The sequence below is a fragment of the Carettochelys insculpta genome, chromosome 27 (genome assembly GCF_033958435.1).
Source record: "Carettochelys insculpta isolate YL-2023 chromosome 27, ASM3395843v1, whole genome shotgun sequence".
Lineage (NCBI taxonomy): Eukaryota > Metazoa > Chordata > Testudines > Carettochelyidae > Carettochelys > Carettochelys insculpta.
Genome location: NC_134163.1, coordinates 11598540 through 11623649, shown reverse-complemented (window position 1 = coordinate 11623649; position 25110 = coordinate 11598540). Strand labels below are relative to the sequence as shown.

General features: G+C 50.8%; 2 protein-coding genes across 4 annotated transcripts; one reads left to right on the top strand and one right to left on the bottom strand.

Moving 5' to 3' along the window:
- Positions 1 to 335: 335 nt before the first annotated feature.
- Positions 336 to 3518, top strand: LOC142002372 (uncharacterized). 2 transcript variants are annotated; one of them, XM_074978443.1, is made up of 2 exons: positions 336 to 382; positions 843 to 3518. In XM_074978443.1, the coding sequence occupies exon 2, from the start codon at positions 1086 to 1088 to the stop codon at positions 1749 to 1751; it is 666 nt and encodes a 221-aa protein (XP_074834544.1). In that variant the 5' UTR covers positions 336 to 382; positions 843 to 1085; the 3' UTR covers positions 1752 to 3518. The 2 variants fall into 2 exon arrangements, with proteins under 2 accessions (XP_074834544.1, XP_074834545.1); XM_074978444.1 differs by having other exon boundaries at positions 363 to 382; positions 1069 to 3518.
- Positions 3519 to 5511: 1993 nt separating this feature from the next.
- On the bottom strand, positions 5512 to 13706 carry MADCAM1 (mucosal vascular addressin cell adhesion molecule 1). 2 transcript variants are annotated; one of them, XM_074978369.1, is made up of 5 exons: positions 13510 to 13706; positions 11158 to 11412; positions 9625 to 9942; positions 7889 to 8542; positions 5512 to 7044 (listed from the first exon to the last, which is right to left on the bottom strand). In XM_074978369.1, the coding sequence occupies exons 1-5, from the start codon at positions 13559 to 13561 to the stop codon at positions 6902 to 6904; spliced, it is 1422 nt and encodes a 473-aa protein (XP_074834470.1). In that variant the 5' UTR covers positions 13562 to 13706; the 3' UTR covers positions 5512 to 6901. The 2 variants fall into 2 exon arrangements, with proteins under 2 accessions (XP_074834470.1, XP_074834471.1); XM_074978370.1 differs by lacking the exon at positions 13510 to 13706 and having other exon boundaries at positions 11158 to 12667.
- Positions 13707 to 25110: the final 11404 nt, after the last annotated feature.

Here is a 25110-nt window from a genome sequence, read left to right as displayed (position 1 = left end):
GGAGGAGACTGCGGCGCGCCATCTTGCACCACTACATCCAATCAACTTTCGCGGGAGGCGCTGCTGGCCGCCATCTTGCTCAATTACGACTCAATCCTAGGGGGCGTGGTGGTCGCCATCTTGACTGTGGGCAACGAAGCCTGGTCGCCTCCCTCTTAGTCCGGGTCCCGGGCGACGCACAGTCTGCGTCCACACCCGGACACGCCCTCGCTTCCGCTTTGACCCACCTCGAGTGCCGTAGTTACCGCGGGCGAGTGCCGGACGCCTAGCAACGCGTATCTACGGACGCTGACCTCTGAGTTTATATCCGGTGCCCTTTGACCTCTTCCCTCCCTGCGGGTGGGAAGGTGGATGGGTGCGGGGGAGCCTGGCTGACCTCCCGGTAAGCGGGGAGCTGCTTAATGCCCTTTCCAGGCCTGGGGGCGGCAGGGACCATGTCCCCGCGTCCTGTATCGGGGGGGGGGGGGCTGTGGGGAACGCGGGCGCTTGGGCCCCCCCCGTCCTACACTGGCGGGAGTATCTACCCCCTCCCCCACAGCAGGGGCCGGAAGGCCGAGGCTCCTCCCCCCGCCCCCCCGCGTTAGGGACATGCAGGGATCAGGCCTGTGCCCAGCCCCCCTTCGGCCGGGAGGGGCCTGGGCGCTGAGTGCCCGGAGGGAGGGCCGCTGTGAGGGCAGGGGGAGGATGCAGCCTTTGTCTCCTTCCTCCCTCCCCGCCGCCAGCTGCTGGGAGAGGGAAGGGCAGCATGCGGCTAATAGCCCCCCATTGTGCTCGCATTTCCTCCGCCCGCTCCCTGTTCTCTGCAGCCTCTTTCCCAACTGTTCCTTTGTTTCTCCCCTGAGGCCGCCTGCCTTTGGACCGTCTCGCTTTCCTCCTGCCCTGCCGCAGAGCTGCTTCTGTGTTTGAACCTGGTGCAGTGCCCAGTGGAGCTTTGAAGAGCCTGACTTGATGCCCTGTTCTGGCCTGCATGAGCCCGGAAGGCCCTCCAGGCAGGCAGCTTACCTTCTCTCGTGCTTCGTAAAGTGCAGCGTGAAGACACGGTCTTGAGCTAAATCCTCGCTTTTCCAGGTGCGGCTTCGAACCCCATGGAAGCTCCAAATTCCCCAGTCCGTAGACAGCGGAAGCGATCGCACCGGCTCCTCAGGCGGGTGGCCGTCCCCTTGGAGGCCTATCGCTGTGACATCTGCAAGAAGGACATCAAGCACCTCTCCAACTTCCAGGAGCACCAGCGCATCCACACAGGTGAGCGGCCCTACCACTGCGAAACGTGCCAGAAGAACTTCATCCGCTGCGCTGACCTCATCAAGCACCGCCTGGTCCACTCGGACAAGCGACCCCACTGCTGCGATGCCTGTGGCAAGCACTTCAAGCTGGCTGGAGATCTGGCCAAGCACAGCAAGGTCCATTCGGATGAGGCGCCCTTCCGGTGTGACGTGTGTGCCAAGTGTTTCAAGCGCACATCCTGCCTCATCAAGCATCTCCGCATCCACACTGAGGAGAAGCCTTTCAAGTGCTCCCAGTGCAGCAAGAGGTTCAAATGGGAAGCCTCACTCAAGGAGCATCAACGCATCCACACAGGCGAGAAGCCTTTCAAGTGTGAGCACTGCACCAAGAGCTTCACCCACTTTTCCACTTTCCTGCAGCACAAGAGAACTCACCAGGACCAGAAGCAGTTCAGCTGCAAACGCTGCTCCAGGTCCTTCAACCACAAATCCAACCTTCTGAAGCACCAGCGCACAGTCCATTGCTAGGAACGTGCAAGTTCCCAGGGTCCTGCTTCCATGCAGCTTTGAGCAGCCTAAGGAAGGCTGGGAATGTGCGCAGAACCCTGAGGAAATGTGAGAAAGAGACTGGGATTTGGAGCAGCTCCAGTTGATGAGGCAGCTGTGGGCAGTGGCTGTGCATAGATTTTGGTGATGCTATCAGCTGGCTGGACTCTGGTTTACAGTCCGACCAAAGCTTCCCTCAGGATGGTGACACTTGCCAGTTTAGCCCAGGACAGAGACCTTGGGTGCTTCAAGCTCAGATCTGAGCAGAGTGCTGCTAAGTGATGCTGCTGTCTGTCCCACAGATCGTTCCTATACTACAATGCAAACTGCAGCAGGTGTCTTTGCTTCTGCTGCCTGGGTTTAGTCCCCCTCATCTTGGTTTCAGTGCTGTTCGAACATGTCTAGTGCCTCCGGGATTGTGGTGGTGAGAAAAGGGGGCAATGGGCCCTGATGTCCCGTTTCCCGGAAGTGGCTGGTTTTTCAGCGGATGCATCTAAATTATGACTGATCCATGCACACTCAAGAAAAATCCCAAAGAGGATGGTTTCCAGAAAGCGTCATGTGTTTGAGGGTGAGAATGTTCCTGTGACCGTAACACTGCCATCAGCTGCTTGAAATCAGGAACCTATCAATGTTCTCAAAAACAAACCTACCTCAGTGTGGCAGTAGAAAGTGGGATTCTGCATCATGTCCCTAGGAGGCTTTTGCTGTAATCTGATTGTCACTGTAGTTTGGTTAAACTCCTCCACCTTACTGTGCTCTCCAGCCAGGGAGAGGCCACGCAAGCTGAGAAGGTCCCTGCCTCTAAGAGCCTAATGGCCTGTTTTCCAGGGATGGGGTGTTGGGAGAAGAAGGGATGGGGTGGGAACAGATTTAAAATTGCAGGAGCGTATGTGAAGAGGAGGAGATTTCCCCACAACGTATACCTCTGCTGAGGATGGGCTCCAGCCCAAGGACCAGGTTTAACTTGAAAGTCTGAGTATTTTCCTATGGTTATTAATAAAAAAGCTCAAAGTCAGTTCTGCAGAATTGGGCCCGCATCACTCATCCTGCCTATAAAGAGTCAGGCACAGGAGAGCCACAAAGGGCTATTTTAAACAAAGCCGTCAAAAGCTTCCTTGATTCCTACCTAGCTAGAAAAATGGCGGAGTGGGGGGCGGGGTCTGAAGGCAGCTATAAAGCAGCTGCTCTGGGCTCGTACAGGAGCCTGTCTTGTAAGAACAGACGTGCAGCTGGTTACAGTTGAGGCATGTGTGTGGGCACCAGAGTGGGGACTTCAGCAAGGAGGGAAGTGATCTGTTTTTGTGGAACCGAAAGCACTGCTCTGAATTTAGTGGCTTCAGTGCGGAGAAAAAATGGGCTTTTTGGTTTCCCCAAAAGGGTGGGATGAGAGAAGAGAATTCCACTGTCTCCCCAGTGGGAGTGGTGTACACCACGAGGGGATTGCCCATCCAAAGCTCTAACCATTCTTCCATTAATCATGGCTGAAAAGGAGGGTGCTTCCCCTTTACACCCTGAGGGTCTTTGCTTTTCTTTAAATACCCTTCAGACTGGTGGTGGATTGGACTCCTCAGCCCCAGACAGAATACTCACCCTTCAACTCAGGGCAGCTGTGCCAGCCATAACCATGCAATAGTCTTAGTCCAGTTCCAGATGGATCACACGGTGGCTGCCCTGCAGTATGTCACCTGTCTTCTGCCTTTGAGCTGTGGGTCTCGCAGTTGGGGTATGGCTGGGAGGACGGGGCTAGGGAAGCTTCTCTGCTGCCTGTTCTCTGAATAAAGGTGTCATTCTCCAGCGCTGTTCACTTGAAATGCAGCCCAGCAACCATCTCCAGTCAGGATCTGCCCAGGGGTTTAGCTGGCTGGTCACAGCAGAACCTTGGGCTGTGTTTTGCTTACCGGTGGGGGGAGGGGGGAAGAGGTCTTCTTGTAGCTAAAGAAAACTTAAATGAAGCATCTGTCAAAAGGCTGGTGTTGCCCTTGAATCTGCTCTGGGGCAGCAGGCTGGGTAAGTAGCAGTGGCCCAGGCGGTGTGCCTGCAGCAGGCAGGCTGTGCTTTAAGAGAAGTCTGTTATCGAACACAAGACAACCCTTGGCTGCTCGTTTAAAACTGTTTTGTGCGGGAGCTGGAGGAGGGGCCCTTTGGGTTCATGCAGGGATGATTGTTTCATTTTTAACAAGGGAGGCTTTTGTGGCTTGTACATTGTGAACTGAGAAGAGCAGCAAACCGTGGCTGCTAACAGAGCAGCAGCCCAAGGTCTTTCGGCCTTAGCTAGGACTTCATCTGTTCTCATCTCACACAGGGCTGGACCAAGGCTGTGTTTGTATGGGGAGAGCTTTAGATAACAGGAGCTGGTGATGATTTCGGAAGGACCCCAATGCAGCGTCAGGGTGCACTGCTACAGCTCAGAGTTGGGGGAACTGGTTTGTGTAACTGCACCAAGCGTGGTTGCAGAGCACACAAGCTGTGAGGCCTTCATTCACCCCTTGAATCCAACAGGGTCACTATATTCTGAAGAATTAATCTCCCCTCCTGCCTGGCTGTGCAGGAGAACTTCTCCTTTTCCGTAAGTGGGAGTGCCTGGTTGCTGCCGGCAGAAGGTTCCTGTTCTGGTAAGTGCTCTGAGCCCTTCTGAATCTGATATTTGCTCATAGGAACTGGGAAGTCAGAGGGTGCAAGGAGGCTCACCCACCCTCGCTGGGCCATCTGGCTTCTGACAGGCTGAGAAATGACTTTTCCAAGAGCTTGGACCAGAGAGGAGTTCTCGGCACAAGGAACAGAGGCAGGAATCGAGTGCTTAATTTAGGCACGAGAGGCCTAAGCAGTCACTTTTCCTGCCCTACTGGGAACTTTCACTGAGATGGGTTATTGCCAAGTTCTTTGAAAGGAGTTTTGTCCCTTTCCCCAGGAAAACCTTCAGCTACCTCCTGACCTTACCGGAGAGGGGAGTAGTTCTCTGTTGTGGCTCTCTTCTGCCCCCCCACTCCAAAGTCCTGGCCTGAGTCACCACATATGTGGCAGGCAGCCTGAGAGGAACAGCTCTGATTGCGGCAGCTGCACAGACAGACTGGGCCAGCCCTGCCGTAGCCAATGACCCAGCTGAGCTTTGTGCTGTCTGCTACCGCGGAGTGGCCTACGGGGCATCATGAAACCTCACAGCTTTCCCTGCAGAGAGGTCACACTCTCACCCTTGCTTGGCAGCTGCTTCAGCCACTGTCACCCCGGCTGAGCACAAACGCTAGGCCACCTGCAGGGCTAGGCGTAGGAATACTGACCCAATGAGGCCCGGGGCTGTTCCACCCTGCCAGACAGGAAGGGTACGTTGCTAAAGCCGCTATTGACCGAGTAGGACTAAATGAGCTTCTCTCTGCTTGTTCCTTTTCCTCTGGCCTTGCTAACCATGGCATTGTTCCCTGTGCCCCAGGTAGCAGGAATCCAAGCGTAGACTGGCAGAATTGGCTCTGGGAAGGTTTCAAAGGGTCCATATACGGCAGCCCAGACCCTTGGGGAGTTCCTTGCTCAGAGGTTTCCACATGAACTAGTGTAGAGAGAAGAGCTGCTGTGCGGTAAGGAACTGAGCACGTGGGCCGGTGGGGGAAGACAGGCACATGTGGAACACAGTTGGCATAGTTCTGTTGCAGGACTTGAGGAGAACTGGCTTTTCTCTACGCTGTTTCTAGGATTCCCTTCTCTCTGCCTCTGCTTGAGACGTGCCAGCCAGGTGTTCTGCTTGGGAGCCAGCAAGTGGGTTTGTTATCAGCAAACCGCAATTCAGAGCCGCTTGCAAATCCTGATGGTATCCGCTGTACTGGGCTGAGATCCAAATGCCCCCAGGATTATACTCAATGGGCCTCGTCTTACAGACCTGCCAGCCACTACACTAGGCAGTGAATATCCTCTCTGGCCCCACCTGCCTTCTGTGTGTAACACAAAGCTCTGCTGGTGCAGGCAGGCAGTAGGGCTGGTGTATGGAGAAGCAATATATGCCAAGGAAACCACTACAGGGACTACGTAAAAACGGACCCTTTATTAGTGCAGCAGTTTGCACTATACAACAGAAACTCCGCACCCGCGGCAGGTCTGCTACATTCTCAACATCCGGTGCAGGTTATTTACAAGCAGCCAAGTTTGATTGATTACAGCTGTTGGGAGGGGTTTCCTAGGACATTGTTTTTAAGTGCACAGATTAACTGACTTCAGTTTCCATCCCATTTTTGAGATGGAGCTGGCACATGTATAATGGCAGGGTAAAAGGAAACCGGACAGCTGCCTCACAGCTGTATCCAGGCGGGGTTACAGTCCCGTCTCGGAGTAGGAGAGAGTGGCTGCAAAAGACCAGCTAAAGGAAATCCAGTGCCTGGAGATGTGGCCATGTAGAGCTGCACAGAGCGTCTCATTGATAGTTCCTTGCTGTTGTGCATTTGCTAAAGACCCCAGGCAATTCTCAGGATGTGACTAGTCTCACCTTGTTTCTCCCTAAGCAGCCCTTGATGCACCTGGAATTTCCACCCACCCCCTGGCAGTGTGAAGTATATTCGGAAACAAAAATGGGAGCAACCGAGTCCAGAGCTTTTAAATAAGACAACATCCAAGGGAACAAGGCCAGAACGGCTTTGGAATTTCAAACCAGTCCTCTTCCACAGGAGACGTCACTGGCACCTCGTCAGCCAGAAGGTTCGAGCAAGGAGACAGTTTTAAATATACCGTGAAGGGAAAAACCTATTGGTCTCTTAGAAATGACTGTACCTGACACCTGTGTCTTGTTCGTGTCCCTTGTGCAGCTCTTGGGGAAGCCACTTATTAGACACACAGGTGTGACTAGCAGCCAAGTCTCAGCCTCTGTCTGGACTTCAGACCAAAATGCTGCCATTACACTTGGAAGCAAAGGAAACCACAATGTCAAGGAGTGAAGTGGAGTCAACCCAGCTCTGCAGAGCACATTTCATCATGACCATACACCCAGCTTTCCCAGCAGCAGCCCAAACATCAGGCAGATCCTCCATCCCCGTCCCTGGACAGGTGCAGTCCAGGAGGCCTGGCTGAGTCTAATACTGTACCGAGCTTTCCATAACCTCACGGCTGGAAAAATGATGGATGCTGAAAATGAGTTGTGATGGGGCCACCGGTACCTAAACGACATTCCCCATAGGGCTCTTCATGCCCAGTGCCTGGAGTCGTCTCCACAGGTGCCGTGACGCAAATGCAGTGACTATCAGCCCCAGGAGAGAGCCTGCTGTCCCAATGGCAATGGCCAAGTCGGTGCTGAAGGTGGCTGCAAAGAAGAGATAAGAGAAACCGTCTGTTGCCATATGTCAGCCCTTCGCATGGCCAGTCTCTACCCCCACAACTATAAGCATCACAGCCGGGCTGCTCCTGGTGCAGCTCGGCTCTCACTGGCACTCGGGTAACGAAGATATTTAAAATGCAGGTGTTGCTGATTGTCTCAAGAGGAACAGCTCCCCCCCTCCCCCCCGCGCCGTGTGGGTTAGGTGAGTGAGCCAATTTGGATGGCTCTGGCCTCAGTAGCACGGCACAGCCTATGGAATCCAGCCATGGCCATGAGCAGGGTACAAAGAGCTCTTTGACAACCAGCGGGAGGTTCCCCAGCTGACCACCCACAGCTGGGTCTTTACATCCAACGAATCCTCCCTGTCTGTGGCCCTGATCAGGAGCTCAGGTGTGTGGATTTAATGGGCTTAACAGGCTCATGCCTCGAGGTGGATCTTCCAGGCAAGGGTTAAGGCACACTGACAAGGCAACTTGAACTGCCACTGCCTGTACAGGGCCTGTGCGTGGACGTTTAGGGCTGTCAACCCAGCAACTTGCCCCAGCTGTTATCCGCTGTAGCATTCAGCAGGCAAAAAAAGCATGTGGCCAAGGTGCCTGCGTAACGCTGGGCCCTCGAGCATGCACTCCGCCTCTCCGTATGCCACCACTTTGGGGCAGAGGGCTACCGTGACCAGGAACAGTAGTCTGAGTTCTGTTGTCACCTGGGGGAGTGCAGAGCAGAGAAGGAAACAAACAAGTTCTGGGCAGCCCCCTTGGTCCCGACTTGGCTTGTACCTCCCCCGAGGAACCAACCACACCTGCAGGCCAAGCCCTTTACCACAACTCACCGGCAGACACAGTGACATGCAGTCTTGCTGTTTGGGCTCTCCTGCTCAGCATGACGCACTCATAGACCCCTTGGTAGTGGAGACCTACACGGTCAACAGTCAGGGTGGATTTGCCCTCGGACACCTCCTCTCGATACTGAGACAGCGCCACAGGGGTTTGCACCCATCTGATGGTAACGCGGTCACTGCATTCTGCCTCGCATATGATCTGTAGGGGTTCCCCGGTGGTCCCTGTTGGCGGGACACGCCTGATCCGAAGGCTGCAGACAGACTCCGGGCTGGGGCTCCAGCCACTGGTGGTTTTCTTGGGTGGAGGGCTCTCTGTGCTAGCCACGCCCAATGGAGTGGGGCTCTCCACAGCAGAGCTCAGGTTGTGGTGGAGGTTCCAGTGTCTTGTGGCTGCACCAGTGCTGGGGGGCCGCAGGGTAGTGGTGGGGTCGGTGGTGAGGGTCTCTGTGGTTGCCAAGCGGTGGGCAGAGGTGGATTTGGGACTGGGCTTGCATGATGTGACAGTGAGTGTTACAGGGGAGCTCTCTGCAGCTGTCAGTTCTGGGGCCACACGCCCAGCTGTGGGGCTCTCACTAGGAGCCACAGACTTGGTTGTGGGATGCTCTTGGCCAGTGACTGACTCAGTTGTGGGCTCCATGGCTACAGCTGCGAACAGAAAGCTTTGATTAGTCTCTTGCCACTTGGCTACGCATGTTCCATGCCCTGGTCCATGAGGAGTGTGAGCAGGCAAGCCAGGGAGGTGGCCCTCTAACCCCTGTGGTCACAGAATGATCCTGCGTCACCCTGCAGGGGACTGAAGCGGCTGTCAGTTCCTTCCAACCCTCTGAACCAGCTCCAGAGCTATGGCTGTGTCAGAAACCCCACACCCTCTCCCCGCCTTTGCTCTCCCCTTTCCATAGAGCCCAGTCTTCACCCAGCCCACAGTCAACCTGTGGAACTCCAAACTCCCTGCCAGAGGATGTCGGGAAGACAGGACTTTAACAGGGTTCAGAAAAGAACTAATTAGATTAATGGAGGCTCCGTCCATCAGTGGCTTTTAGCCAGGACAGGTAGGGATGGTGTCCCCAGAAGGAAGGCTGCAGGGCTGGGAGAAGAGAATAAACCAAGGCCAGCTGGTGTGGAGGCAAGGTGCCGGGAGCTGTGTGCCTCTTGGACAGGGGGAAGGGTTTAGCAAAGGGTCTTCACAGGGGTGGATTCAGGCCTAGCCAGCTTTATGGTTCCCATGCTGCCTCGGGTGAGGTCAGCCATCTTTCCGAGGCGGAGGGCTGAAGTTTGACATTTTGACCTCTAGGGGCGGTCCGAGTGCCGGTGATACTTTTTCAAGCCACTAATAGGCCTACTTACAACAGCTTCATTCACAAATAAAGCGGCAGCACTTCCCTGCTGAGGTGGGGTTGTTTGCATTGCCTGGTCTTTTCTTAATGCACAGCTGCATGGCTTTGAGCAAGCTCCTGGCTGCATGGGGAAGGCACGGTGGGGTGGGGTGGGGCTGAGCGCCAGGCTTGCAAACTGATGAGAATTGGCTCATCTGCCCCTTTTGGCACCTGTGCTGGGGGTTGCTGGGCCTGGGTTAGGGCATCACAGACCAGTAGCAGCATGGAAGCAGGAGACTTTTCGCCCTGCAGCCAGGAATTGCCGGCAACGGGGGTGTGCTGGCTGGAGCAGGTTTTGGCAGAAGTCATATGCCCTCCATGCAAGGATTCCTCCCTCAGATCTCCAGCACCTACCTTTTGTGTTTACAGTCACTGCTCTAGCTCGCTGGAAACTCCTCTCCGATGGCAGCAGGAGCTTCACCTCACACCTGAATTCCTGGCCCTCCGTCACCTTCTCCCCGGGCACCTCCAGCTCAGAGTGATAACTGAACAGCTCCTCATCCTCACTCACTTCTTCAGGTTCTGGGGTCTCCAATCTCTGGCCCCCCTGGTACCAGCTCAGAGTCAAGGAACCGGGTGGGTACACCTTGCTAACAGAGCAGCGGAGGTGGGCCGGCTGCCCAGCCACCAGCTCCGTGGGCTGGGTATCCAGCTGTAGTGTGTCTGGAAAAGCTGAGAAAAGAAGGGTATGTGAGGAACAGTGGGCTGTCTAGCCACCCCATGGCCATGGGACAGGGTGCCCAGGGGGAACAGGGCTGCAACACCCAATGGAGATCACAGGACTTTCAAAGGCACCTTTGTGAGATGCACAACAGCCCTTTTAAAAGGCTGCAGGATTTGGGCTTGTATGTAACGTGCCTTATTCTAAGGTTGTTCCCCATTGACCACCTATGAAGTGCAAGTACCCTCAGTGGTGGTATCTGCAGAGCCCAGGGACCAGTGGTCACTTTGTGATGCACAAAACTACATCCATGGTCTGTTAATGGCACATTCATGCCTGTAAGAAGAGGCCGGGGTGCCTTAGCAAGCCAGGCCTCAGGTTTACAGTCCTGGGGCTGCCTGGAATTAAGAGTCAAACCCTCAACCAGTCAGCTCAGCCCTTTCTCCTTCCACAGTGGCCAGCCATTCATGCAGGGGAGAGGGCCTTTCAAGTCAGACCTTCAGCCCCAGGGCCTGATTTTTCAGAGTGGCAGAGTACTGACAACTCCCATTTGTCTCTTGTGGTTGCTGCAGGTACCTCTCACCTCTGAGATACAAGCTTCCTGATCGTCACTGATCTCTTGCCCTGGTTTGCTGCCACCCTCCACCCCAGTAGGGGCTGCATTTTAGTGATCTGTCCTCATGCTTTGGGACATAAGCTGGGCCAGGAAGAACCCCAGGGTTTAAGAAGGGGGTAGGAAGGCTTGATAATTTTCTCTACATATCCTGCCTGGGTCAGGGTTGGGGTATCACCTGAGGTGGACTCTTAGGTTATTCTAGTGTGTAAGATCTGATGTTAGCTGCATTCTGGGAGCTGGAGAGGATGAGAGATTGCAGATGATACAGGATCAGCCCCTGCAAGGGACACAGTCATTCAAATGACCATTAGCTGAACGTTGTTGCATATAACTCCAGAGGTAAAGCAAACAAAAGGATGAGCAGGAAGGTGGTTTTCCTTCCGCTCTGAAGTCTTTGTGGTTCGGCTTTTTGTGCTGGTCAGACTGATTCTCCAGCACGGGCTGGCCAGTCCCTCCTGTTTGCCTGGGCCAGAAAAGCACCAGGGCAATAGCTGAGAGGACTTCTAGGTTTCAGTTTGACTGTGTGCCCTCGGAGCTATGAAGGGCATGGGGTCTAGATTGTGTCATGCAACTTGGGGGGGTGGTAGCTATATCGAACTAGGCCACTTACAGTACACTGGAAGGTTGACCGATGCCTGGAAGTTCTTCCTTTGGCAATTCCCCACGCAGATCTTGGTGCCTTCGACGGCGACGGTAGCGTTGGTCACCAGCAGGAGGCTGTAGGTGGGGGTGGAAATGATGTTCCCGAGACTGGTGTCCAGCCCCTTCCACTGGACCTTCCCATCTGGACAGTCCCAGGAGCAGTTCAATTGAATGGATCCTCCTATCTCAACCAGGGGCTCCTGGGGCAGTATGGATGGCTGGGCTGGAGAGGGGAAGCAACAAGTGGAGAAAACAAGGATCATTTAGAGAAGAGCAGTAAACGAACAGTGTGAGCGACAACAGTTGCCAGGGGAAAGGGCAGCAGAGACATGGTGAGATCTTTGGATTAAGGCTTCTGCTTTCTGAGCCACCAGGCTGCACGCTGGTCACTTTATGCTTCTCTGCATAATCTTGTTTTGTTCTTAAAGATGAGATGCCCCCATAATCCCAGGACTCCCGGAGCCAGAGCTTTCAAAACACTGAATATCACACGAGTTGCACTAAAATGGAAGGGGTCTGGTGCATTGAGGCTGTAACAGATCTTCACTTCCCCTCAAACAGGTCATGTTTGGGTCTTTGCGTGTGACCTCAAAAAGGAACTTCAAGCAAAGACTCCAACGTTCTGTCTGCAGAGCAAGCATCTACTCCTGGGTTGCTAGCTTAAATTTCCCTTCCCCACAAGTGTCAAGCAATGCAAGGCAGGGTCCTACCATCACCGAGGCGGCAGCATTTCAGTGTTGGGACCCTTCACAGAGGAAAGGTGCTGCTCTAGTGGAAGGAATGTTATTTAGCCACAGATGTTTCCATGGGCTGAGATTTACCATTACACAGCCTGGGTTTAACGTCATCCAAGTCTCTACTTCCCAAAACGATTTTACAAGTGGTTATTAAAAATAAGCCTGAACACCCATCATCCTCTAGGAATTAACCCGCTACTGCTGGCTCTGCTCTCCTGGGAAAGGTCTGCCAGTCAGAGGCAAGCTGCATAAATCCCTCATTCTCGTTCTTGTATTGAAAGACAAAGGGCTGAAAATCTTGTTTTCGTTCAGTCCAGGTTTGTTAAACCCTTGACTGCTCCAAGTAAGAAAATGAAACATGCATTTAAAAATTGTTTTACAAAACAACTGTAAGGAGTTGAGGGGAGAACACAGAAGCAGAGCTCCCCGCCACATCCTCTGTCCTATCTTGACATGAATCGGTCATTGTATATCTGTTTTGTTTAACATGTGGAGGAAACCACCTGTGCTAGAGATAAGATGTTCTATAAGCTATGGGCGGAGATACTCTGTAACCTTTTTAGATTATTGGCTTAATTGTGCTCATTCCTTCCTGCTGCTAGAACCTATCAAGGCGTGGGTGATGCCCATATAGTAGTTTCCCCCCCCCGCCCATCAATAATCTACATAATCAATTGTAATCTATTGTCTGGCAGTGCTTCACTGAGTCCTGAGGGACAAAGTGGCACTCTACCAGCGCTGTGTGTAATAAACCCTCCTGCTTGCTTCACACACGGTGTCCAGACTTCGTTCCAACATGCAGTAAAGCAATCTCACTGGGTGTTTCTAAAAATACCTGAGCGTTGGCCCTGAGTGTGGACATTGGCCCCCTTGCTCTAGAGTTCAAGAGCCCTGGGTAGCCACTGTACTCCCATCTCATGCCATAGCCAGGTCTGTGCAGCATCAAAACGTCCACGGATTACTTAGGTGGTGAGCTATCTGTATTGTTCTAAGAGCTACAATAGATGAGTTGACATGTTATAACCCTAGTCATCTCATTCTAGATGGAGCCAGTGTCTGGGGGATGAAGGTGATGTGCGTTCTCCCTTTCGGAGCCAGGTCTAACATTAAGCTCAGAGCAAAAAAAAATCAGTGACAAAGTGCCATGTTCAGGGGAGATTCAGGGAGTGGGGATGTCAGAAGGGAAGTGGGATTATTGCTTATATTACCCGCATGCCTAGAACCCCAGGTCATGAACCAGCACCCCACTGTGCCAGGCACCAACTAACCACAGATGCACATGTGTGGAAGGATAGAGACAGCACTGTGATGGATTGCCTGTCAGCCATTCCCGACTGGGCTGTGAGCCCTCTACACAGACCACAGCTGGATGGAGACGCCGCTGCTCAGCCAGCTACCCCAGGCAGCGGAGCTGCAAGGGAGGCCAGTGGCAGAGCAGGAGCTGAGGGTGAAGAGGGAGAACTTCAAAGCGCTGCCCAGGCCAGCACGGAGAAAGAGCTGAAACAAGTTGCTCAGCTCTGGATGAAGGCAGGGGACCCCCAATCCCTCCAGCCCAGACCTGATGTGGTCTCCAGGGAACTTACCGCTGCAGGTCCCGCCCAGGCTGAGAAGCAGGAGGAGAGGAATTGGCTCCATTTCTGTGCCCGCAGGGATGTATTCGCTCCAGCTAATCTCGTCCCTGTGACTTGGTTCTGCGGGCAGCTGCTTCCTTCCCTCCCTCCCAACCAGACGGTTGGCTGGACGCTGCCTGGGGCTGCTCTCTATCTGCCTGGACGTCCCATCCTCAGGCAGCTCTTTAAGAGCAAGGTGGGAACCACCCTCCCGCTCTCCCTGATAGTGGAACCGCCCCCTGATGGTAAAAGCCACCCTTTTGACAGCAGGCTCTTGACCCTGCTGGTCTTCTGGGTATTTCCAGAGGGGGAATTTTAGCCACATGGTACGAATGGCTTTAACCCCTGAATCTCTCGTGCTGTCTCTCCCAAGTAAGCACCCAGATCCTACATGAATAGCCCCATTACCACACCCATCCATGCACTGAATCTCCTACCCGTCCTCCCCTCTTCCTCCTCCACAGAACAGCTCTGTGTTACTCCCCCTCCCACTTCTATACACTGAACAGACGTATAGGCACAATTCACTCCCTAACATACCATCCTATGTGCTGTCTTCTGACCCCTTCTGCCACATAGCTATGTGCCCCCTACAGACACACAGTGGATGCAGATCTTGTTCATCCAGCAGATTGAGCACCATACTGTAAGTCAGGAGACCCCATGCTCTGTTTTGCCAGTGATCATAGGTGAGCCCCAGAGCCTCAGTTTTTTCATCTGTAAAATGGGAACAATGGTACTGCTCCTCCTTTGTAAAGCACTTTGCGATCCTTAGGGACTAAACTCTCTGATCTGACACGCTTGTGTGGTGATCTGCTTTCCGGACACATTTCCCCCATACCTGAGTTTTACAAGTGCCACGAGACGCATCTATAATAGACAACAACAGACATTTATGGAAACCAGCCACCCAAAGCACCAAGTTCTCTCAAAAACTAGTTACGGAATTGCTTTGTCCAGCTCTGATATGTGGACACCTCTGGGGAAGAAAACATCAGCTCTGCCTAGAAGAGTTATGGAGAGAAATTAAAGAACACATCCAGCTCATCCCGAATCCTCTAAGGGCGAAGTCTTAAAATGAGGGACATCAGTGACTCATCAGCTCCTTCTGCAGGAGGCATTTGGACAGATAGGAAGTAGGAATTCATCCCAAGACCCTGCAAATTAAACCCTTTTGTCTCAGTATTTGGAAGCCATTTTCATGGTTGCTCCTAGATCTGAGCTGTGACACACAAACATTGTCAATCCCTCCAGTCTCCCCCTAGGGAGACTTGCCAAGGCCTCAGAAGAGAGCAGTCCGAACTGCTGTGCCCCTCCAATCAATTCTCAGCATTGCAACAAAGGGAGATGCTGAAATCTCCCCCAGCCAATCCTGTTCCCTTCCTCCACTGCTGAAGAGGTGGAAGGGAGAGCCCAGGGGGTTTGCCATAGCCTTCAGTGGGGAAGGGAAGAAGAGTCAGACGTGCCTAAGAAAAAGCGTGAGGCCATCCTTAACTCCTCACAAGCCAGCACACGTTTCAAGTAGTAGTTGGAAAACCATCTACTTGTAACAAGCTGGGCTGAGTCCTGCAGCACAGCAAGGGTTAACTCTGGGAGGCAAAGCACAGTTCAGTCTGTGGAAGTTCCACGTTACCCTCCCTATGTTCTCCAGAGTTAACTTGTGCCAACTTGTTCCAGACCCTTGTGTTCCAGAGAACCTCTCCTCTCCCAGCAAATTGTTCCGTCTCAGTTTCATAGAGCACATCCTGAGACAGCATAAACCCCAGACCATGGTAATTTTATAGCTAAACAGAACTGAGGCTCAGGGACAAGGTTGCAGGAAAGGCAAGTGTTTGATGCAGCCCTAAAATTATAGGCAGTTCACACGGGGGCCAGTCTGGTGTTTGGTCACAAGAGTAGGATCTAGGACACCTGTGTTCCAGGTCCTGCTTGTTCCCAGGCCTGTAGCATGACCCCAGGCCAATCACTGTCCCTTTCCATGCCTGTTTCCCCGTTGACCAAATGACTGACAAACCTCTGTGACCTGCAGAAGAAATCTGCATGCGCCGGAAGGATTATTATTTATAGGCAGGCTTTGACGTCCAACTGATGCAGAAGTCAGGAAGCAATTCACTCAGAGCAGCACTGCGGGAGCAGGGACTGACAGGCGTGACTGAGAAAGGCCTCTTCCTCAGAGCGTATGAAGATTAGGTAGGTCCCCTCAAATCTGACTGCCCAGCCAATGTGTGCCTGCATCCCATTTTACAATTCCCACCTTTGGTCATTCTTGTTTAAATGGGCCCAGAACTGAATCATAGAATCCTAGGGCTGGAAGTGACCTCAGAAGATCATCAAGTCCAGTCCCTGCCCAAAGCAGGACCAACCCCAACTAAACCGTCCCAGCCAGGACTACGTCAACCAGGATGTAAAAACCTCTAGGGGATGGAGATGCCACCACCTCTCAAGGTAACACACCCTACTGCTTCCAATGGATTTTAAAGATCCCCCAAACCTAAAGTAAAATCTGTTTTTAGCCAGTCTCTCATCCCGGGGTGGCTACTTCACGTGGTTTTATCACAAGGCTTGCAATATTTGGGTTTTTGTGCAAAGACCCAACTCTCGGAGTCATGAGAGGATCACCAATTTTGTTTAAAAAAAGAAGTCCAAACTAGCCTGAGTTTCTAGATCCCAGGATTGTGGACGACAGCTTGAAAATGGGAGCTGAGTGTGACCTGGAGGCCTAGAAACTAGAGGGCAAACAAAAATGGCTGAAAAGGTATTTTTTTAGCTATGTGTGCTAAGCTAGTCTCCTGACTTTTCATTTTCAGACTCATGACCTTTCAAGGTTTGCAGCCAGCAATAGCGCAATCCCAGTCTTCATTTGCAACCAGGGCAATGCTTCAAGTACTCTTCCTCCTGAGGCCCGTCCTTTAGACTATACAAAGCCGGGGTTCTACACCTCAGATGGTAAGTAATCCAATCAGCTCACTGTAGACAATATTACTTTATTATAAAATTGCCTTTATTAAATTTCATTGTTGACTTCAGAGTCATTCTCCAATTTGTAGAGATCATTTAAAGTTCTGGGCATAGAATCCTAGAACACTAGAACTGGAAGGGACCTCAAGAGGTCATCAAGTCCAGTCCCCGCCCTCTTGGCAGAATCAGGCACCACTAGATCATCCCTGACAAATATTTATCTAACCTTTTTCTGAAATATCTCCTATGGAGATTCCACAACCACCCTAGGTGACATATTCCAGGGCTTAACTACCCTGACTGTTGGGAAACTTTTCCTAATGTCCAACCTTAAACCTCCCTTGCTGGAATTTTATCACATTCTTGGTCTGAGACTTCTTAGAGGAATTGCTCAGGGCCAGGGGCAGGTAAGGCTCCTTGGGGCCTCGGATTATGCAGACTCCAGCTCTTCAAATCTACATCCCTGGGACACGTCTTGGTTCTCTGCAGGGAGAGTGGGGGGAGTTCAGCTCACCTACAGTTTGCTAGTGCCACAATCTGTGCAGTCCAAGCTCACGTTCATCTCTTGCAAGGGTGTCTAGCGGTCTGGGCATTAGCATAGGCTTCTGGAGACATTAAACATAGGTTTCCCTTCCACAGTCTTCTTGGGTGTGATTCTTTCCTTTTCTGAAGGAAAAAGGCTGGTGGGAAGAACAATACATTAGAGAAGTGAGATTAGGCTGATGAGCGCCCTGTGTAGATGAGATAATTTATCTAGCTTAGAGGTTTGCAAATTTTGATTCATGGACAACCACTTGCCCATGAGCTCCATTTAAGCGGTCTGCAGATAAGTTATGTCTAAGGTGCACACCTGCAGCCACACATTATACTGTAGAACGAAGGGCTGCCCACCTAATTAGTGGCTCTCTGGCATGGCTCCACTAATTAGGTGGTTGTAGAACATGCACATATAAGGTCAGGTGAGGGCCTGAGGAGAATAGGTGATAGGTAGATGGAGGGCCAATGGGGTGAGAAGAAAGGGTGGGAGGGAATCTGGGACATGCAGGGTTTTGATGGCCAAAGAGGTGACTTTTCACAGCTTTGGCAGGGTTATTGTTTTAAAACAGGAGTTGTCTGCTTTCATCTGCAGAACAAAAAACGTTAATTATGAAGGGTTTTTATATAGCACTTTTCTCCAAAGTGTTTTACAATAGCTAGCGTAGAGTACAAACCAGCTGTAAAAATTAAGTGGTCCACCAACCCCCTCAACAATTTTCAAGTGATCTGCGGGGGTGGGAGAAGACTGGAGAACCACAGATCCAGCCCAGTAAAGATGCAAATCCCAGCTATGGTTACTGGTGGGTGGAGGGAGCTTTTCCCAGAAAGCCTTCAAGATAAATTCTAAAAGGTGCTGAATAGCTTGGGATTCCCCTGTTCCTGTCCCCTTGCTGACCCCGGCCTCTGACGGACATTCTGATCTCCTTCCATTATCCAGCTGGAACTTGGCGCCGCTTATTGCTCAAACTTTGTAAGAGGCCTTGGGAAATGTTTACCTAATGCACAATTTTTCAGAAGGAAAATCATCTCCTTTCAGACAATTGTCTTCAAGCTTCTGTTTTGATGGAGTGTGGGGGTTTATGGACCCCGCCCTGAGTGTCCACCAGGCAGCCCAGGGGTCTGGCCTTGTCCAGCAGAACAATGCAGCTTTCCTTCAAAGTGCTTCCAGAAAGAATAGCTGCTGGGAATCACAACACGCTGCAGAGCACATGGGCGCTTCCTGAAAAGCACCGTGGCGTGCATGTCTGTCGCCCCTTCAGAGCAACTTACAGAAACGACCCAAAGTCTTGTCTGCCTGAGAGATTGCACACTACCTGGGAGAGGATGTCACATTGGTCAAAGTTCACTTAGCCTGGTACATACACATGTAGGGTTTGGGCAAGATTAGAAGATGACCTAAAACTCGGCCTATAAACCCAAACTCGTCCTGAACCATCTCAGCTAGGCAGAGGAAGAAAACAAGAATGGCCAGACTGGGTCCATGGCCAGACTCCCTTTAACCCGCTACCCTGTTTTCCAACAGTTGCTAGTGCCAGGTGCCCCAGACAGTCTGGCTTTACCGCACCTAGGCACCACTGAGCACATTCTCAGAAAGACAAGCCAGGAGAGGCAGGTGGGAGGGAGACATAAGATGGGCTCGTCTGCTCCATCCTAACTGTATCATTAACATAAGCCACACTGGGGGTGTGGCAGAGGGCATGCAGTGTAGGACACGTGCTCTCACAGCTGGGCCCCTAATTGGGTGCCCATGTCCCAGCCCGGGCTGCTCCTTTCTTGCTGTGCTGACTGGATGCCAGGCAGGGCAGGAACCCATCACTTAGCCAGATGAGTTTGGTCTTTCCAGACCGGAGATACCCTTATAGAAAATGATTACAGCCCACCTTGGTGAGGGCCAGGAGGAGGAGGAATAAAGGGGATGGAGATAGATGGCAGGAGACAAATCGCTTGATCGTTGTCTTCGGTTCACCTCCTCTGGGGCACCAGGCATTGGCTACTGTCGGCAGACAGGATACTGGGCTAGATGGACCTTTGGTCTGACCCAGTATGGCCGTTCTTATGTGATATACAGGACCAACCCAAGGGCAGTGTGAGGCAAATCCCCTCCCAGTGCCCCAGACGTGGGACCTGGGACAACTCCCACTGCCCCACCTCTCCCCCATTCTGTCCCCCACCCTGCCCTTTTACCCCCTCCCCTGACCAACCAGGTTGGGGATTACCTGGGTCAGGGTGCAGCGGGGAGGGTGGCAGCAGCGGCAGGGGGTCACCTGCTGCATGCTCCCAGCCTGCTGTCCTGCTTCTTCATGGGATGCAAGGAGCAGAGGCCATTTCCCACTGCTGTGGAGAAGTGGGGCTCAAGGGGATGGGAGAGCACAGCAAAGGGGAGCAACCTGTGTGGTGGCAGCAGGGAGGGATGGCAACCCCCTGCTGCTGCCACCACCTGTCACCATACCCTGCCCCAGATAAGCCTCCTGTCTTGTCCCCAGGACAGGAGGGACAGCCGCCACAGGGCTCCCTCCAAAGCATGGGGACAGAGATGGCTGCCCCATCCCATCCTAGGATGGGACAGCTCTGCACCAGACTGCGGAAACATGAGCAGTAACAGCTGAAGCATCTGTCAGCGGGTTGTGTAAGCAAACAAATGTAGCTTGATCCCCTGAGCTCTCACCTCCTGTACCTCTGAGCGCCTGGCTATAGAACGAGGAACAAAGGCAGCGGGAGATAAGGCACGTAGGAGCTGACCTCCCCACTGCCGAGGCTAAGTGGCGACCTTGAGTCAAACAGGAAGAACTGATCTTGTCAGTCAAGTGTGCAACTCTCCTGAAATGCTGAGGCTGCAAAGATGCATCATTGCGGCAGAAAGGGAAGGCCACAGCCACCCGAAAACAGGATACTACTTCCCCTTGGGTGAGTGAAGAGTATTTATATACACAGGACCATAAATGCTCAGGGATGAAGGAGGGGTTATTAGATAGGCATTTCTGCAAAGATCAGTAACATGCTATGGGCAGAAAGTGGGGGGTGGGAATTGGCTTTTGGAATGGAGTTGGCAACGTCACGAAGAATTTCTCTGGCCCCTCTCTTGCACACCCATTCGGTACAGATGGTTCCTACCCTCTGGTCCTTGTCCTCAGTGCTGATGCTTGGTCTTGTGACTGCTTGGGATTTGGGCCATCTGGGAACCGCAGCCCAACCTTTATAGTAACTTCAGGAAGCAACAGCCAGCATTTGGTTTTGTTCTCTACTATGGGCTCTCCAGAAGGACCAGTTTCCCATCACAAAACTCAACAGGAGAGGAAGCTTCCTGACCCCTGGAAGGAGATCTGTACAGAGCCAGTGACTTCCCAGCAGCTGGATTCCAAGGGTTGGTGGTAGATGGCTTATTCTTTTCCACTTCGTGGCTGGATAATTAACGGATCTTTGATCGTTTGCTTTTCTCCTGATAGCAAAGGAAGCCCTGTGTAAACTTGCTGGAATTAGATGGTGTGCAAACAGCCCAAGCCAGAATGATTAATGGCTTGTGGGGTTTTCTTTTTTTGTTCCCTTCCATCCTGTGTCAGCAAATCCATTTCCTGACTTTCCACGAGTACTTCAGGGAGCTGCATGGACTGATTCCTATTGGTTCTCGAAGCTCTTTCAAACGTCTAGCGCCGTCGCCTAGGGAATTTCCTCTGCCGCTTTGGTGATGTAAATGACTCTCTAAAAGGAAACTCAGGCTTGGAATCTCAAAGTCATGTCTGATTGCACTCCGTCCTTTCCTAGCACCTCCACACAGCCTTTTCTTCTGGAAGATTCCTGAGACCTGGTCAGCATAGATGGCCAAAATTCTCCGGAGCCCCAGATTGTTTCCTTCCTCAGTTACTGTAAGGACCTCTCTGCTAGTGTGACATCCACTTCACCCTCCTCTATCCGTTCAAAAATATTTCTGGGATCACTGTCTATGCCTAGGTCTGTGGTTACATCATTCCCCTTCAGATACCTGCATCAGGTCCCCTTCATGTTGAAGCTGCTCGTCCACAGCTTCATGCAGGGGGCCACCCTTCCATCCCCTCTGTTTTGGTGAGGACACTACTTCACTAGTTTGTCTCTGCCCCATCACCCATCCTGCCCCTTGGGTGAGAAACGCTTTTTTCTGAACTTATCCCCTCAGTCAGCACCATCTCCAGGCAAAGGGGGCAATGCTCAGTCCCGCACATGTTCCAATCTCATTTCCACAACCCTTCCCATGCTTGTCATCTGAACTTCACGTTCTACATCTTCCTGTATTTGCCCAGTCCAGCAAATACCTGGCCCCGAACCTCATACAGGCCTCTTGGTGCTACTGCACTAATACTAATGACGCACCTTGTCTGGTTAGCGAGAACTGTTTAACAGCAAGAAGCACACAGGATATTTTCTGTTCTCCTGCTCATGTGAGGCTTCAAGATTTCATGCACAGAATGCTCAAGGTGCAACTCGCTCCAGAGCTGCCTTTGTGGATTACCAAACACAGAAGCAGGAGAAAGTCTGTACAGCTCCATGCCCTTGCTAGCCTGTGCTCTGTGTGGAATACCAAAATGGCAGAGCAACACAGCCAACTCAACCTGGAACTCCAATTAGTGGAAAAGTCAGCGCAAGCATAAATCAAAGTCAAGTAGATAAAAAACAGATGGTATTTTTAGCTTTTAATAATCACTTCAGGGAAGATTAGCGACAAGCAGCTCATACACCTAGTGGCCTTTTCTCTGATCTGGGCTTTACAGTGTGGTAGAAAGTAAGTGGTACATAAAACTCCCATTCCCCATTCCCTGGAGTCATTCTAGACTCCCTTAAAGGGTGGGGAAAGAAAGTTAGATAGAGCTAGAATTACTAGAAGGAACCAGAGTTGTCAACTCCAGGTTCACTGGCTGGAAGCACTCTAGCACAAGGAACAAGCAGAGGCAAAGGGCTGTGGCACAGCCGTTAATAGGCCTCCTCCTTCACATTCATCTCTCCACTGTAGCTTCACTACTTCCTCCTCCTCTATGCTAGTCCATAGGGGGTGGAAGGTTATTTTAACCCGCCAATTGCATTGTTCCTTTCCTCTGCTACACCCTGACACAATGATGTTGGACCCTTGCTCTATGCTGCTTGCCCAGACGCCCTGAGAACCAACACAAGATCCTATGTCATTCAGCACCACTGCCTCTGCTAAGCTGTCTGCCATTAGGGCTCATCTGTATTACTGCATTACTTTGAGCTAGAACTCAGCCTTGAAAGGTTATGTTAACTTATTAACTGGGGTTTTGTCCTGAGCTGGAAGTTGTGACCAACTGTGGGTGAACAAATCCTTAAGGAAAGGCTCTAAAACAAAGGTGTCTTTCAAGTAAACAAACCATTTCTGTCCAGGAATGAGCAAATGGTGACAAGAAACTCACAAAAGGTTGCCATCTGGAGGCTTTTCAGCCCACTGCTGAGTAACCTACATGAAAAACAGATTTTGGGTCAAGAGATAACAAGCCACTTTCACCAAAAATGGTGGGGTTTTTTTAAAAAAAAAGTTTGACAGATTTTCATTGTCAGAATTTTCATAAGAAAGTTAGGTAACAAACTCCCACAAAGTTGAAGAATTTAGGTAACAAATACTGCAGTGTCTTTTGAAAATCCCAGTCTAAACTCTATGGAGTGCGACAGGGAAAGGTTCCCCAGTCCAATCAATTTCATGTGGCGCATCTGGTTCTCTCCCCATCTCTGAGGTCACACCGCAAAGTAATTTCAGATTAGCACAAGCTGCATATCCTGTAAAATGTGACCTGCCTTTCCAGCCCATTGTGGGACTCCATTCATGTAACAGATGATTTTGCTTGAAATCTGATTTTATTTCTCATGATTACATTGCTTTAGCACAGCAAATATTCTCACAAGAAACACGTAAATCTAGTACAGGTTGAACCATCTCTCTTCCAGCACTCTCGGGACCTGACCTTTGCCAGATGAGAATTTGCCTGATCATGGGAGGTCAATATTGTCTAGCACAGGTTTTCCCAAACTTTATATAGTTGGGACCCAGATTTTTTCAGTACCTTCTTTTGCGTCCCAAAAATATAAACTCACAAAAAAGTGAAAAACAAATAAATTCACAGTTTATTCATTCACAGTAAGAGTACATAGTGATAATTTTTATATTTTTCTAAGGACCAGTATATTTTCCTGCAAAGACTGGTACTGGGTGGCAGACCACACTTTGGGAAATGCTGGTTTAGCACATTACCAACGCTTCCAATGCTTACTGGGCTCTTAGAAGAGATTTAGGGGTAAACTACAGCTAAACAAACAGCACAGAACACTGAGAGCCAGGCCTGGCAGCTGTAAATAAACTTTATGGGACTACAGGAAACTTGCCCACAACGTAAACGGTCATCAAACTAACTAAAATCATGCCGGATTATGGATGTCGTCAGATGAGTGTGTTCCAAATTAGAGAGGTTCAACCTGTATAGGCAAAGGCAGGAATGATGAACACCTGTATCAAGATCGTACCTGACTGCCAATGAGTCCTGGTAAGCATTTGGGACTTCTTAGTGAATGCAAATCCAAAACAATCCACAAGTTGTACTAGTCAGGGTCAGACACTTGACAAACGTGCAGCATTTCTGCACTGATGGGGTAGGGGGGAAGAAGGGCTGTCATGCTGCCCCCAGCAGCTGAGCTAGTGTTACTCTATCAGACCCAGTGTGGTTTACTGAAGCGTGTATCTCAGAAATACAGTACTTATGCACCAAGTAAAGCAGCACCTTTCATCTAAGCACAGTAGAAACACTTCCGTTTTTATGTAAACCTCACTATAATAGCGATGAGATAGGAAATTGGTAGAAGAAAGGCAGATTCACTCAGAAGAACAGCTGCTCAGGACTGGGGGGGGGCTGGACTCGATGACCGACTGATGTCTTCCAGCCCTGGTATTCGAGGATTCTAGGACTGATTTAAATGCAACAGGTATGGACACTTTGTCTGGACACTTATTTCAGAAGAAAGTTGGATACTGACCTTATCTGACCAACCACTTACCTAAAATAAGCATTTACACAGGCTTGCCCTGAAATAATCTGTTTTAGGATGCTCATAATTCAATGGATGCAAGTATGCCTGTAGATAAGCCCTCAGTAAGAGCTTGAGGAAAGATGTTAGGAGACCTGATGTGCAGTTCTTTGCTCTAATTCCGAGAGCACACCTGGGCAAAGGATGGAGAAATATTTAGGACCCTTGCAAAGTCATTTCAAAAGCACCACAGACACAGATTTTTTTTTTTTAAAGGTCACCTTGTTTCACATGGGTTAGAAGAGTGAGATTGCAAAGAGGACTTTACTGCAACAGGAAAGCAGCTGTTTAATAAATAACCCGTCAGTGGGAGAGATTAGCCAGTTCTAAACACAATGAACTAAATACATTTCTTCGTAAGCTAAGAACACAAACCAAGGTCACGCATAATAGCAAACTCCATTCATTTAAAAAAAGTGGAGGTGCTGCCATTCTTTATTAAAACCTGCCATTCCAGATGCCTGATCACCAAGAACATTTGAAGCCACCGAGGCGCACAGAAAGATGGAATAAAATCGTAAATTTTCATTGGCTTGTTTCGGATTCGCAAAACAAAAGGCCGCGTGAGAAAGTAACGTTTGTTATAATGCATCTTTACTCCAACAAAAGTTAGTTTTTAAATGAGAAACCCTGCATCACTGCTGGAGAAGAAACTTGCTATTACCTTAACCGTCAGGAGATACTAAGTGCAACATTTTCTGCCAAAAATTGAGTCTTAACACTCTTACTCATCTGTTTTATGATGATGAGCTGATGAACTGGAGAAATAATATTGATCCTGGACAGCCAATATCTGGCATCCTGCTGCAGGGTTTTTTAAAAAAGGTACTTTTCAAACAAACAAAAAAAATTAACAAATACTAGTTGAAAAATGAATGTTCTGTACAGGTTTTTCCAGCTTCTATGGGGAGTGATACAGAATTATCGGCCCTTCAGAATAATGACATTCTTCATTCAGGTCCTGTAATTCTAACTCCTTTACAGGCTGGCCAAAATCCTTCTCAGTCAAAAGGCAGAATGGTGGCT

What these genes read in the sequence shown, in the direction of transcription:
- LOC142002372 (XM_074978443.1), top strand. Translation starts at nt 1,086, where the DNA reads ATGGAAGCTCCAAATTCCCCAGTCCGTAGACAGCGGAAGCGATCGCAC.
- MADCAM1 (XM_074978369.1), bottom strand. Translation starts at nt 13,561, where the DNA reads ATGGAGCCAATTCCTCTCCTCCTGCTTCTCAGCCTGGGCGGGACCTGC. An exon ending in CCTGGGCGGGACCTGCAGCG is followed by an intron (nt 11,413 to 13,509) that starts GTAAGTTCCCTG and finishes TCCCCTCTCCAG; the next exon opens with CCCAGCCATCCATACTGCCC. An exon ending in AGTGACTGTAAACACAAAAG is followed by an intron (nt 8,543 to 9,624) that starts GTAGGTGCTGGA and finishes TTCTGTTCGCAG; the next exon opens with CTGTAGCCATGGAGCCCACA.